At 48.0% G+C, this 12653-nt stretch overlaps 1 protein-coding gene across 3 annotated transcripts in view; it reads right to left on the bottom strand.

Moving 5' to 3' along the window:
* The window catches only part of edrf1 (erythroid differentiation regulatory factor 1), a 69438-nt gene that overhangs the window by 7971 nt on the left and 48814 nt on the right, over window positions 1–12653 (bottom strand). For all 3 annotated transcript variants that reach the window (XM_085994654.1, XM_085994656.1, XM_085994655.1), the window contains 2 exons: window positions 12499–12652; window positions 4976–5091 (listed from right to left, as the gene is read on the bottom strand). In XM_085994654.1, the coding sequence (XP_085850780.1) occupies window positions 4976–5091; window positions 12499–12652 (270 nt within the window). The remainder of the gene's footprint in view (window positions 1–4975; window positions 5092–12498; window position 12653) is intronic.

Raw genomic sequence — 12653 nt, 5'->3', positions numbered from 1 at the left:
TAGGGCAGGTTGCGGGCCTTAATGAAGTGGTAAAGTCTGGTGACTCCGGGGTGGCAGAGGTCGCTGTGGAGGGTCTGAAGTCTATCAATTTGCGCGTTGGCGCATGTAATTCGTGATAGAGCATCAGGGGGTTCGTTCAGCTTACCTGGCCGGTACAAGATATCATAATCATAGGTGGAGAGTTCGATTCTCCACCTCAAGATCTTGTCGTTCTTGATTTTACCCCTCAGCTTGTTATTAAACATAAAAGCGACCGAACGCTGGTCGGTGAGGAGGGTAAATCGTTTGCCTGCCAGGTAGTGCCTCCAGCGTCGTACAGCCTCCACAATCGCCTGGGCCTCCTTCTCGACCGACGAGTGTCGGATCTCAGGGCCCTGTAGGGTCCTTGAGAAGAAGGCCACCGGTCTCCCCTCCTGGTTAAGGGTAGCGGCTAGGGCGAAGTCGGATGCATCGCTCTCCACTTGGAAGGGGATGGACTCATCCACCGCGTGCATTGTGGCCTTAGCAATGTCTCCCTTAATGAGGGAGAAGGCAGCGCACGCTTCCTCCGTAAGGGGGAAGGATGTGGACTTCATGAGGGGTCTGGCTTTGTCCGCATAATTGGGCACCCATTGGGCATAGTAGGCGAAGAGCCCCAGGGTTCTCTTCAGCGCCTTTGGGCAGTGGGGGAGGGGTAACTCCATGAGGGGGCGCATTCTTTCGGGGTCGGGGCCGATGAGTCAGTCCTCTACTACACAGCCGAGGATGGCAAGGCGTGAGGTGTTAAACACACATTTCTCCTTATTGTAGGTGAGGTTCAGCCGTTGGGCCGTACGGAGGAATCTCTCCAGATTAACATCATGGTCCTGCCGGTCGCGGCCGCAGATGGTGACGTTATCTAGATAGGGGAACGTGGCGTGCAGCCCGTTCTGGTCAACCATCCGGTCCATCTCCCTTTGGAAGACCGAAACCCCGTTGGTGACGCCGAAGGGAACCCTAAGGAAGTGGTAGAGGCGGCCATTCGCCTCGAAGGCGGTATACTGGCGGTCCTCAGGGCGGATAGGGAGTTGGTGGTAGGCCGACTTAAGGTCGATGGTAGAGAATACTCGGTATTGTGCAATCTGATTGACCATATCAGATATGCGGGGAAGGGGGTATGCGTCCAGCTGGGTGTACCTGTTTATGGTCTGGCTGTAGTCGATGACCAGGCGGTTTTTATTGCCGGTCTTAACGACCACGACCTGGGCATGCCAGGGGCTGCTGCTCCCCTCGATGATGCCCTCCTTCAGGAGACGCTGCACCTCAGAGCTAATGAAGGCTCTGTCCCCGGCGCTGTACCGCCTGCTCTTGGTAGCGACGGGTTTGCAGTCGGGGGTGAGGTTAGCGAACAGGGAAGGTGGCGGGACCTTGAGGGTGGATAGGCCGCAGGGGTTACGCGGTGGGCGGTTTAAAGGCTGCTGGTTGTCGACTGAGTGGGGGGAGGGGTCCGCCGTATGCTAGAGTGACGCTTTGGAGGTGGGATTGGAAGTCCAGCCCTAGTAGGACGGCAGCGCAGAGCTGGGGGAGGACGAGGAGTTTAAAATTTTTATACTCCGTGCCCTTAACCGACAGGGTCATGACACAGTAGCCGCTGATGTCTGTGGCGTGGGACCTCGATGCCATCGAGGTCCGGTTGCGCGTTGGCCGGACAGCGAGGGAGCAGTGGCTCACCGTGTCTGGGTGGATGAAACTCTCCGTGCTTCCGCTGTCGAACAGGCAGGTCGTGGCGCGGCCGTTTACTTTGATGTCCATCATGGACTTGGACAGGTGGTGCGGGCGGGCTTGGTCCAGTGTGACGGAGGCTAGTGTGTAGCTCAGCGAGCTGCCGTAGTCTGCGGGTGAGGCGGTGGTCGAGTCCGGAGGCGAGGTGGCGGTCGAGCGTGGAGGGTAAAATGGCGGCGCCCACGAGGTTGGACAAAATGGCGGAGAAGATGGCTGCCCCCACAACTCACATGAGGCACTGCTGGTGTCGGTTGCCTGGATCAAAGATGGCCGCCCCCATGACTCACACGTGGGGATGCTGGCATCTGTGGCCTTGATGGAAGATGGTCGCCCCCACAACTCACATGAGGCACTGCTGGCCTCTGTTGATCTCTGTTGGCCTCTGCAGGCCTTAGCAAAGTGGCCTTTCTTCAGGCAGCTTGAGCACGTCGCGTTTCTCGCTGGGCAGCGCGCCCTAGGATGTTTCGCCTGGCCGCAGAAGCAGCCGGCGGCCCGATCGCGGGGGTCCGAAGTCGCAGCCGGTACCGGGGGTGGCGGTCCCGATCGGGTCCGGGACGCCGACGCAGAGGTAGGTCCCAGGGGCGGCGCTGCGAGGGGTATCGCGGTCGGGGTCGGTCCCGAGTCCCAGGGTCGCAAATTACTGTACCTGGAGTACGCCTCGAGGTCCCGATGGGCCACTTCTAGGGAGCGGGCGAGGGCTGCAGCTGTGTTCAGGTCAAGGTCCTTTGCTTCAAGAAGTCTTTGCCGTGCGTAGTCGGACCGCAGGCCTTTCACGAAGGCATCGCGGACAGTATCTTCAGTATTTTCTGCCGCTGATACCGCTTTAAAGTCACAGTCTCTGCCGAGTGCTTGTAGCGCCCGTAAAAATTCATCTACCGACTCTCCTGGCTGTTGCGGGCAGGATCTTAGGAGGTGTCTGGCATACATGGAGTTTACCGGGCTCCGGTACTGTTGTTTCAGCAGGTTGATGGCGGCTTCGTATGTTTTAAGGTCCCGGATGAGTGCGAATACTTTAGGGCTCACTTGGGCGGTCAGAACTCTTAGCATGGATTTCTGAGGCACGCCGGATTCTCCCAGGTAGGATTCGAAACAGCTCAGCCAGTGTTCGAAGTCGAGGGCTGAGTTTGCTGCCTGTGGGTTTAGATCCAGGTACGGTGGTCGGAGGGCTCGCAGCCAGGCTGGCTGCTGTGGCTGTTGTAGCTGGGCGTCTGGCTGGTCGCTTGGCTGGTCGTTTGACTGCTCAAGTGTCGACATTTTAAAATGTAGCCAATAAAATTGATATACCTATCAATTCATCCAATGAAAAGCGACGAGTTAGGAAAGTAAGTATAGGTTTTTATTGGCTAAATAACAGAGCCCACCCTCGTGGGTGATCGGATCCGACAAGGAGGAATACCAGCCAGTCGACCACCTTTATACCTGGGCAGGTAGGTGGAGCCATGGGCGGAGTCAGCAGTGGTCAGCCCAGGTATAACAGCGTGACAAGAGGCGACCTCGTATAGTGATACAACAGTGTGAACAGTGATAACCATAGAGTAACGATATAACAGTGATAACTACAGTGTAACGATAGTGAACGACAAAAGTGGTTTACCACAACACAATATACCCACCATATTGGTTTGCAGTTGATCCTGATTATTTAAAAGACTAGAGATAAGCTGCTAATTTGGCCAAATCTCTCCACTTCCAGTTCACTTAAAGCAACTGGCTTGTCTTCTGGTGCCCCTATAGCTACAGGACAATAGTCTATTATGCCCTAACACGAGAGAAGCCGCCCACTGCTGCAAATCTCAAGTGTCTCATTCTGGCTGTTGGCATCTATCACCAAGATAATGTTTTGGTTTGCTCTGGCAAGGAGGGCATTGGTGAATTGTTTGATGCAGCTGTGTACTGCAGACTGGGAGAGGTGGGTGATGTCCCTTGTAGCAGTTAGAAGGAGCCTGTGGTGAAAATGTTAAGGATGTTGGTGACCGAGAGCCACTGGCAAAGCATGGTCCCCTGATCTAGCAAGCAATAGGTCCTGCAGCAACAGGTTGTTTGGGTAAGAGCTTCTATGGGGAGTACCCACCTGCCCCACACTTACCTGTTGTCTTCCAACAGGGCCAGCAGCTGCCTGTCCTGGTTGTTCAGGCTACAGCTGTTACTCCTCCTTTCCAACAGTTTGTCCATCCAAAGGGGTGAAGCAATAATAGCACTCATGATAATCAAAGAGTGCTTGAGGGTAGTCAAGGGGGAGAAAAATCAGAAAGAAGCAAACTGAAAGCTCAGAGCTGGCGTACAAATGCATTACTCAATGGCACACGGATCCTAATGACCCGAGTGCCTGTAGGCGAGAGCCCCTTTAAATGCAGCTTCCAGTCATGAGTCAGATAATGAAGCCAATGCGGCTTAAGTATTACTCAGCGAGTTTGCAACGAGACGGGACTTCTGACCTGTCCGATTAAAATCCCGGTGTCCATATGACATCATCAGACACCTATTTGAATGTACTCATGAGGCACCTGCCTCTTTTCGGCAAGTGCATTTCCATCCTCAGTTGACCGCAGAGTAAAAATAGCGTTTCCAGCAGGAATGGGATGGTAAGTCGATTTTTCTAATTTTAGCCGCTCATGCACCCTGTTAAGAGTTAAAATTGGTACCTATAATTTGAATCTTAAAATTTAATTTGTTAATGAAATTAAAACAGTTGGACAATATTTGAATGTAATAAGATTCTGAAAACCTTTTTTTGGGGGGGGGGGGGGGAGGGGGAAGAGAAAGAGAGGGGGCAGGAAGGCGTTTTTGAGGAATGTCAGAACAAGGGAATGGAACACTGTTACTTTTGAAACCCAATGACATCATCCAGAATTCCCAAGTCAGGTACAAGATAAGCCCAGATGCAGAACAAAGCTCCTCTTCCTTGGTCTCCATCCTGATCGCAGAAAAGCACACCTCGCTGCACCAGTATGATGTTTGCATTTCCTACACCCATTTTTCTTCAGCAGCTCTTCCGTGATATTGTCAATTATGGTCAGTTGAGTGCTGTCGACTGCACTTACTAGGCACCGACTACCTAAAGCCATTTCACGTAGGAATGTTTCAACCAGCAGAGGGAAGGCTTCCCGCATCCTTGCATATCCAGTTCATCAGTCTCGGATGGATTTGATCTCAGGTGAAAGAATAATGCGCTAACCTCCTGCATCACCCTAGTCCTTTCTCCCTTGCCCCACTAAAATAGTTTGAAAATAGTTACCTGTGCTTGGGCACATGAAAGTTCACTCTGGATAAGCTGAAATGAATACTCTGAATCGATGATTATATCCAGTGCTCCTGAAAGAGTTTTTAATTTTGATGCATTGCTGTTCTGATCTGCAAAGCAAGGGAAAGAAAACTATTATTTCATCTAGGTTTTATTCTAAAAAGGAAGCATACAGCAATATGAAAATGAATTAAATTCTGGACAGGCCCGTCAGCTTTTATTTTGCATTCTTCTTGCCAACTGTGCCGATAGTCTTAATTTCTAATAATCACTTAACAGTTTACATTTGAATTAAAAACAGTCTATTAGTTTAAAGCAACCTGAGAAACAAACACTGCATGGCAATCCCCCCGCAGTGGCATACAAGTTATTCTGCCGACTAATCACTGAGAAAAATAACCCAAGTAGAAGTCCATGGGTTGAGTTGTGGTTTTGACCCTAAAACTTTTAAACAATCTTTCCACCCACTAATTACCACAACTTATCCATAGTGCAGAATATAGTGAATAAGAGGTGGGCCTGGAATTTCCATTCGATTGCACTGGTTTTTTTCAGCACAATTCCCCCGATATCGGCGTAACCAGCACAAAAGATCGTGGAATTTTAAGCGCAAATTACTTTGTACAACTCGAGTTTTCAGGATCTTTTGCACTACTTTTAAAAACATCGTGCTAGAAGCAGACCACACCCACAAAACCTGCCACGCCTCCAGGGTGAATTAATCGCCATTAGGAGTTTCCGCTAATTATGCTCGTTTATAGGCCTTCGAGGAGGCTCCAAAAATTAAGCTGGCTCTTTTGGGTGCAAGGGCACCAACAATCTCTAGGAGCTGAATGGCCTACTCCTGTTCCCATGTTTTTCTAACTAATTATGGCATATCTGACTGGGAGTAATTGGATGCCAAAATTTGAAGTGTTCAATCTTCAACAGTAACATCTCTCGCCTTGATAAAACTTTTTTAAAAATCACAGAAAAATAAAGATTTTTTAAATCATTTACCTTTTGATTGTTATGTAAGAAGTCACACAACACCAGGTTATAGCCCAACAGTTTTATTTGAAATCACAAGCTTTCGGAGCGCTGCTCCTTCGTCAGGTGAAGTGGAGAGATGCATAAAGACACAGCTTATATAGCCAGAGAATAATGCCAGATGATTACAGGTAATCTTTCTAACTGCCATTTATCACACCTCGGCAGAGAGATAATCACAGCAATCAAAGGTGTGAATGGTGTCCAAACAGGTTAGTCAGGAAAACATTACATCAAAGAACAATGAGGTGGGGTCACAAGGGGTCAAATGTTGCAGATGCTGGAGTCTGTATGAAAAACAAAAAAGACAAAAAAACATTTTTTTTTGCTGGAAATCACAGCAGGTCTGGCTGCATCTGTGTAGAGAGAACAAGCCAACGACGACTCGAGTCTGGATGACCCTACGTCAGGTGGGGTTACATGTAGCGTGACATGAACCCAAGATCACGGTTGAGGCCGTCCTCATGAATGCGGAACTTGGCTATCAGTTTCTGCTCGACGATTTTGCGTTGTCGTGTGTCTCGAAGGCCGCCTTGGAGAATGCTTACCCGAAGATCGGAGGCTGAATGTCCTTGACTGCTGAAGTGTTCCCCGACTGGGAGGGAACACTCCTGCCTGGCAATTGTTGCGCGGTGTCCATTCATCCGTTGTCGCAGTGTCTGCATGGTCTCGCCGATGTACCATGCTCCGGGGCATCCTTTCCTGCAACGTATGAGGTAGGCAACCTTGGCCAAGTCACATGAGTATGTACCATGTACCTGCTGGGTGGTGTCCTCACGTGTGATGATGGTATGTGTGTTGATGATCTGGCATGTCTTGCAGAGGTTGCCGTGGCAGGGTTGTGGGGTGTCGTGGTCGCTGTTCTCCTGAAAGCTGGGTAATTTGCTGCGAACGATGGTCTGTTTGAGGTTAGGCGGCTGTTTGAAGGCGAGTAGTGGAGGCGTGGGGATGGCCTTAGCGAGGCGTTTGTCGTCATCGATGACATGTTGAAGGCTGTGAAGAACATGGCGTAGTTTCTCCGCTCCGGGGAAGTACTGGACGACGAAGGGTACTCTGTTGGTTGTGTCCCGTGTTTGTCTTCTGAGGAGGTATATGCGATTTTTCGCAGTGGCCCGTCGGAACTGTCGATCGACGAGTCGAGCGTCATATCCCGTTCTTACGAGGGCGTCTTTCAGCGTCTGTAGGTGTCCATCGCGTTCCTCCTCGTCTGAGCAGATCCTGTGTATTCGCAGGGCTTGCCCATAGGGGATGGCTTCTTTAACGTGGTTAGGGTGGAAGCTGGAGAAGTGGAGCATCCTGAGGTCGTCTGTGGGCTTGCGGTAGAGTGAAGTGCTGAGGTGTCTGTCATTGATGGCGATTCGTGTGTCCAAGAATGAAACCGATTCTGAGGAGTAGTCCATGGTGAGTTTGATGGTGGGATGGAACTTGTGTAGTCTTTTCAGTGATTCTTCGCCGTGGGTCCATAGGAAGAAAATGTCATCGATGTATCTGGTGTATAGCGTTGGTTGGAGGTCCTGTGCAGCGAAGAAGTCTTGCTCGAACTTGTGCATGAAGATGTTGGCGTATTGGGGTGCGAATTTGGTCCCCATGGCTGTTCCGTGCGTTTGGGTAAAGAACTGGTTGTCGAAGGTGAAGACATTGTGGTCAAGGATGAAGCGGATGAGTTGTAGGATGGCGTCTGAGATTGGCTGTTGTTGGTGTTGAGTACTGAGGCTGTCGCAGCGATGCCGTCATCGTGGGGGATACTGGTGTAGAGTGCCGAGACGTCCATCGTGGCGAGGAGTGTTCCTGGTTCAACTGGTCCGCGGGTGCTGAGTTTCTGTAAGAAGTCTGTAGTGTCGCGACAGAAGCTGGGGGTTCCCTGTACGATGGGTTTCAGGATGCCCTCGACGTATCCAGAGAGGTTCTCACACAGGGTTCCGTTGCCTGATACGATAGGACGTCCGGGTGTGTTGGCTTTGTGTATCTTTGGGAGGCAGTAGAAGTCGCCCACGCAGGGAGTATGTGGGATGAGAGCGCGTAGGATGCTTTGAAGGTCTGGATCGAAGGTCTTGATCAATCTCGAGTTGGCGGGTGTGTTCTTTGGTCGGATCTGCGGTTAACTGTCTGTAGTGTTCCTGGTTGTCCAGTTGTTGGTATGCTTCTTTGCAATAGTCCGTTCTGTTCTGTATGATGGCTCCTCCTTTGTCTGCTGGTTTGATGACGATGTTACGGTTGGTCTTGAGAGCGTGGATGGCGTTGCGTTGTGCTCGGGTGACATTTTAGACTGTCTTGTGAGTACGGCTGATGAATCTGGCGTTGATGCATCTCCTGACAGCTTGAGCAAGACTTCTTCGCTGCACAGGACCTCCAACCAACGCTATACACCAGATACATCGATGACATTTTCTTCCTATGGACCCACGGCGAAGAATCACTGAAAAGACTACATGATAACATCAACAAGTTCCATCCCACCATCAAACTCACTATGGCCTACTCCTCAGAATCGGTTTCATTCTTGGACACATGAATCTCCATCAAAGACAGACACCTCAGCACTTCACTCTACCGCAAGCCCACGGACAACCTCAGGAGGCTCCACTTCTCCAGCTTCCACCCTAACCACGTTAAAGAAGCCATCCCCTATGGGCAAGCCCTGCGAATACACAGGATCTGCTCAGACGAGGAGGAACGCGATGGACACCTAGACGCTGAAAGACGCCGTCGTAAGAACGGGATATGACGCTCGACTCGTCGATCGACAGTTCCGACGGGCCACAGTGAAAAATCGCATAGACCTCCTCAGAAGACAAACACGGGACACAACCAACAGAGTACCCTTCGTCGTCCAGTACTTCCCCGGAGCGGAGAAACTACGCCATGTTCTTCGCAGCCTTCAACATGTCATCGATGACGACGAACACCTCGCTAAGGCCATCCCCACGCCTCCACTACTCGCCTTCAAACAGCCGCTTAACCTCAAACAGACCATTGTTCGCAGCAAATTACCCAGCTTTCAGGAGATAAGCGACCACGACACCACACAACCCTGCCACGGCAACCTCTGCAAGACATGCCAGATCAACACAGATACCATCATCACACGTGAGGACACCACCCAGCAGGTACATACTCATGTGACTCGGCCAACGTTGCCTACCTCATACGTTGCAGGAAAGGATGCCCCGGAGCATGGTACATCGGTGAGACCATGCAGACACTGCGACAACGGATGAACGGACACCGCGCAACAATCGCCAGGCAGGAGTGTTCCCTCCCAGTCGGGGAACACTTCAGCAGTCAAGGACATTCAGCCTCTGATCTTCGGGTAAGCATTCTCCAAGGCGGCCTTCGAGACACATGACAACGCAAAATCGTCGAGCAGAAACTGATAGCCAAGTTCCGCACTCATGAGGACGGCCTCAACCGGGATCTTGGGTTCATGTCACGCTACATGTAACCCCACCTGACGTAGGGTCATCCAGGCTCGAGTCGTTGTTGGCTTGTTCTCTCTACACAGATGCAGCTGGACCTGCTGTGATTTCCAGCAAAAAAAATGTTTTTTTGTCTGTTTTTTGTTTTTCATACAGACCCCAGCATCTGCAACATTTGACCCCCTGTGACCCCACCTCATTGTTCTTTGATGTAATGTTTTCCTGACTAACCTGTTTGGACACCATTCACACCTTTGATTGCTGTGATTATCTCTCTGCCGAGGTGTGATAAATGGCAGTTAGAAAGATTACCTGTAATCATCTGGCATTATTCTCTGGCTATATAAGCTGTGTCTTTATGCATCTCTCCACTTCACCTGACGAAGGAGCAGCGCTCCGAAAGCTTGTGATTTCAAATAAAACTGTTGGACTATAACTTGGTGTTGTGTGACTTCTTACACTTGTCCACCCCAGTCCAACACCAGCATCTCCACACCTTGATTGTTATGGTTTCTTTAAGTCACCATACTCTCAGGGCTAGTTGTGTCAAGGCAAAAAAAATCTGATTAAAGTCACTAGGGACTTTTTTTTTTTTTTGGGTGAGGGGGGGGGGGGCGGTGGGGGGTAGAAAAGAGAACCAAGGCGAAAAAAATGTCCAAACCAAATATACAGTGGTCTGTACAATGTTTGCCATTGCACTCTTCAAAATTAATATCTCCAAGTAGATCTGTGATTAATGATCAAGCTGCAACCTGTCCAACTAGTTCCTTGCTTTCACTTTTACTACTTTTTTCATTGCTTGAATCCATTTTTCACATTTAATTATTTGTTGGTTATTCTATTCCTCTTAGTTTTCTTTTTCCTTCTGTCTGTCATCAGTGTGCTTATATTATCTCTTTCTGTTCTAGCTTTAATTCCATCTGCTCTAACAATTCCCACAATTAAAAAAAAATTAATTCCTGGGATGTGGGAAGTCACTAACAGGGCCAGCATTTATTGCCCATCCCAATTGCCCTTGAGAAGGTGATGATGAGCCACCTTCTCGAACCGCTGCAATCCCTGTGGTGAAGGTACTCCCACAGTGCTGTTAGGGAGGGAGTTCACCAATATTCATTATAATGCATTTTACTCGTGTTAATTATTACAGTTTAGACACAGAGTAATACTATAGTCTTTTAGTATGAATTGGCTGTAATTTCAGTGGTAGTGACAGCAGGAGAGACAATGGAATCATTGGAATTGTGCTAGGAATGACCTGGAGCAGGCCTTCAATTGGGGTGCTGTGCCTGCAGCCACAAAGTTATAAAACAAGTGGGAAACAGAGCATTACAAGATTTTTGGGATGTATAGTGAGTAGCTTTGAGTAACAAATCGTCGATCTAAAAGTATGAGCGCATTTGGAAAGTAGTTACCACAATATAATTGTAAGAACAGAAAAAAATAAAGTCAAGGAAAAGCATACTAGAAAAAAAGCAAATTGTAGCAAGATTAAATGATGCCCATTAAAGCCAGGACAAATATAGAACATAGGAAAGCTACAAAAAGGAAAACTAGAAAGGCTGAGAGAGTATGAGAGATAAATAGAAAAAAAAGCCTTTCTACAGGCACATTAGTTAGGGATAGGGTTGCTAACAGATATAGCAAAGAGAGCAAGTATCAGAGATACTAAATAAGTACTTTTCCTCAGTTTTCTGATGAAGCAGATACTATAATTGTAGATCCAAAAATAGGAGTTGCTGTTAGTGGAGGTCACTATTTAAAGAGAATTGGTACTTGGTCACTCAAATTTAATGAATGAACAAACTTGCATTCATGGTGCCACTCACATCCTCAGGATGTCCGAAAGTCCTTTATAGCCAATGCATTACTGTTCAAGTGTAGTCACTGTTATGCAGGCAAATGTGGCAGCCAATTTACATACAGCAAAAAAAGGAACTGTTTTGATGTTGCTTGAGAGATAAATATTGACCGATTAAACTGGAGACTGGGATTAAATTAAGTGACTCACATGTAGAAAATCAGCAGAGTTGAGCAGCCTATTTCTGTATATTAATATTCTATGATTGGCTCAACAATTTAACAAAAAGCTGCTATTATGGGTCTCCCAATAAAAGTAGAGTTTGTAAGTGTGGAGAGGAAAACCGTAAGGGCACTGGTTAGGTGGGTAAAGAAGGCCAAGTTACTGGGTAAAACCAACAGGCCATATTAAAGGACTAACAACTTACTTCATTATTCCTTTTTCTCTGTAAAACAGCCAAAATCCAAATGCAAGTGTATGTGAACTGCTCCCTGAGCACTGCAAATGGCCCTTGAAGCTGGCTGCCAGGGGGCACCAGAGATCATGTATAATTCTTTGATTCTCTCCCTTCCATCTACACCCTCAAACAGTGCAGCTCAAATTGGTACCTGAGCAAGCGAAGGTATGTGCTGTTTCTAATCTATTTCATTAATAAGATACTTATTTTGCAGTAGTATATTTGGATTATTCTTCTATAAATTTACATCACAATTTTTATTCCTTGAGCATGCACAAAATCATGCATCAAGTACATGGCGGACAATTGTCGTCATTGATGGCTTCCTGTTACAGGTGCTCTACAAGTTACCAGTCACCCAAAATAGTATATACAGTGCTTTCAAGATGAGAAATTCCAATTATGTGGCATTTAACCAAGCATAACTATAAGCAGGTGCCCTGACGTACTGCTTCCCCTCCCCACCACCAAGATTGTGCTAATTGTCCAATATTGCCATGATTCAGCACTACTCCTTCTCAAAGAGGGCAAATAGGAAAATCTGAATCAGAATTGTGTGTACGTACACCTTACACAAAAGCATGCATGGGAGGACCAGAATGTGTGCATACACACAGTACTGCTAGACAAATGCAAAGGAAATATACTGTAATTTGGATTGATTAGGGCTAGTAGTTGTTTTTCAATTATTCTTCACATTAGTCCAATTATTTTTCATATCCTTACTTTAGGCACTATAGCCACCATTTAGAGAATTGCTACCTTTTAAAAGGCCAGTATCAAAATTTACTCATTTCAGAACCTTATATTTACTTACTTGCCATCTGAAACTCTGAAAATGCAACCCGTTCTAATTGAACTCGCAGCAACTCACAAGGTGCATCTTTCAGCAACTGAAACAACTTCACAGCCTTGATGTAATGGAGATCAGCCAAACTACGGTGCTGCTTACGAAAATGGTCATCACCAACC

Source organism: Somniosus microcephalus, chromosome 8 (assembly GCF_052327205.1).
Source record: "Somniosus microcephalus isolate GS21.2 chromosome 8, FLI_Smic_1.0, whole genome shotgun sequence".
In the NCBI taxonomy this organism is placed as follows: domain Eukaryota; kingdom Metazoa; phylum Chordata; class Chondrichthyes; order Squaliformes; family Somniosidae; genus Somniosus; species Somniosus microcephalus.
The sequence above is the reverse complement of the archived record's forward strand: the minus strand, read 5'-3'. Positions and strand labels throughout refer to the sequence as shown.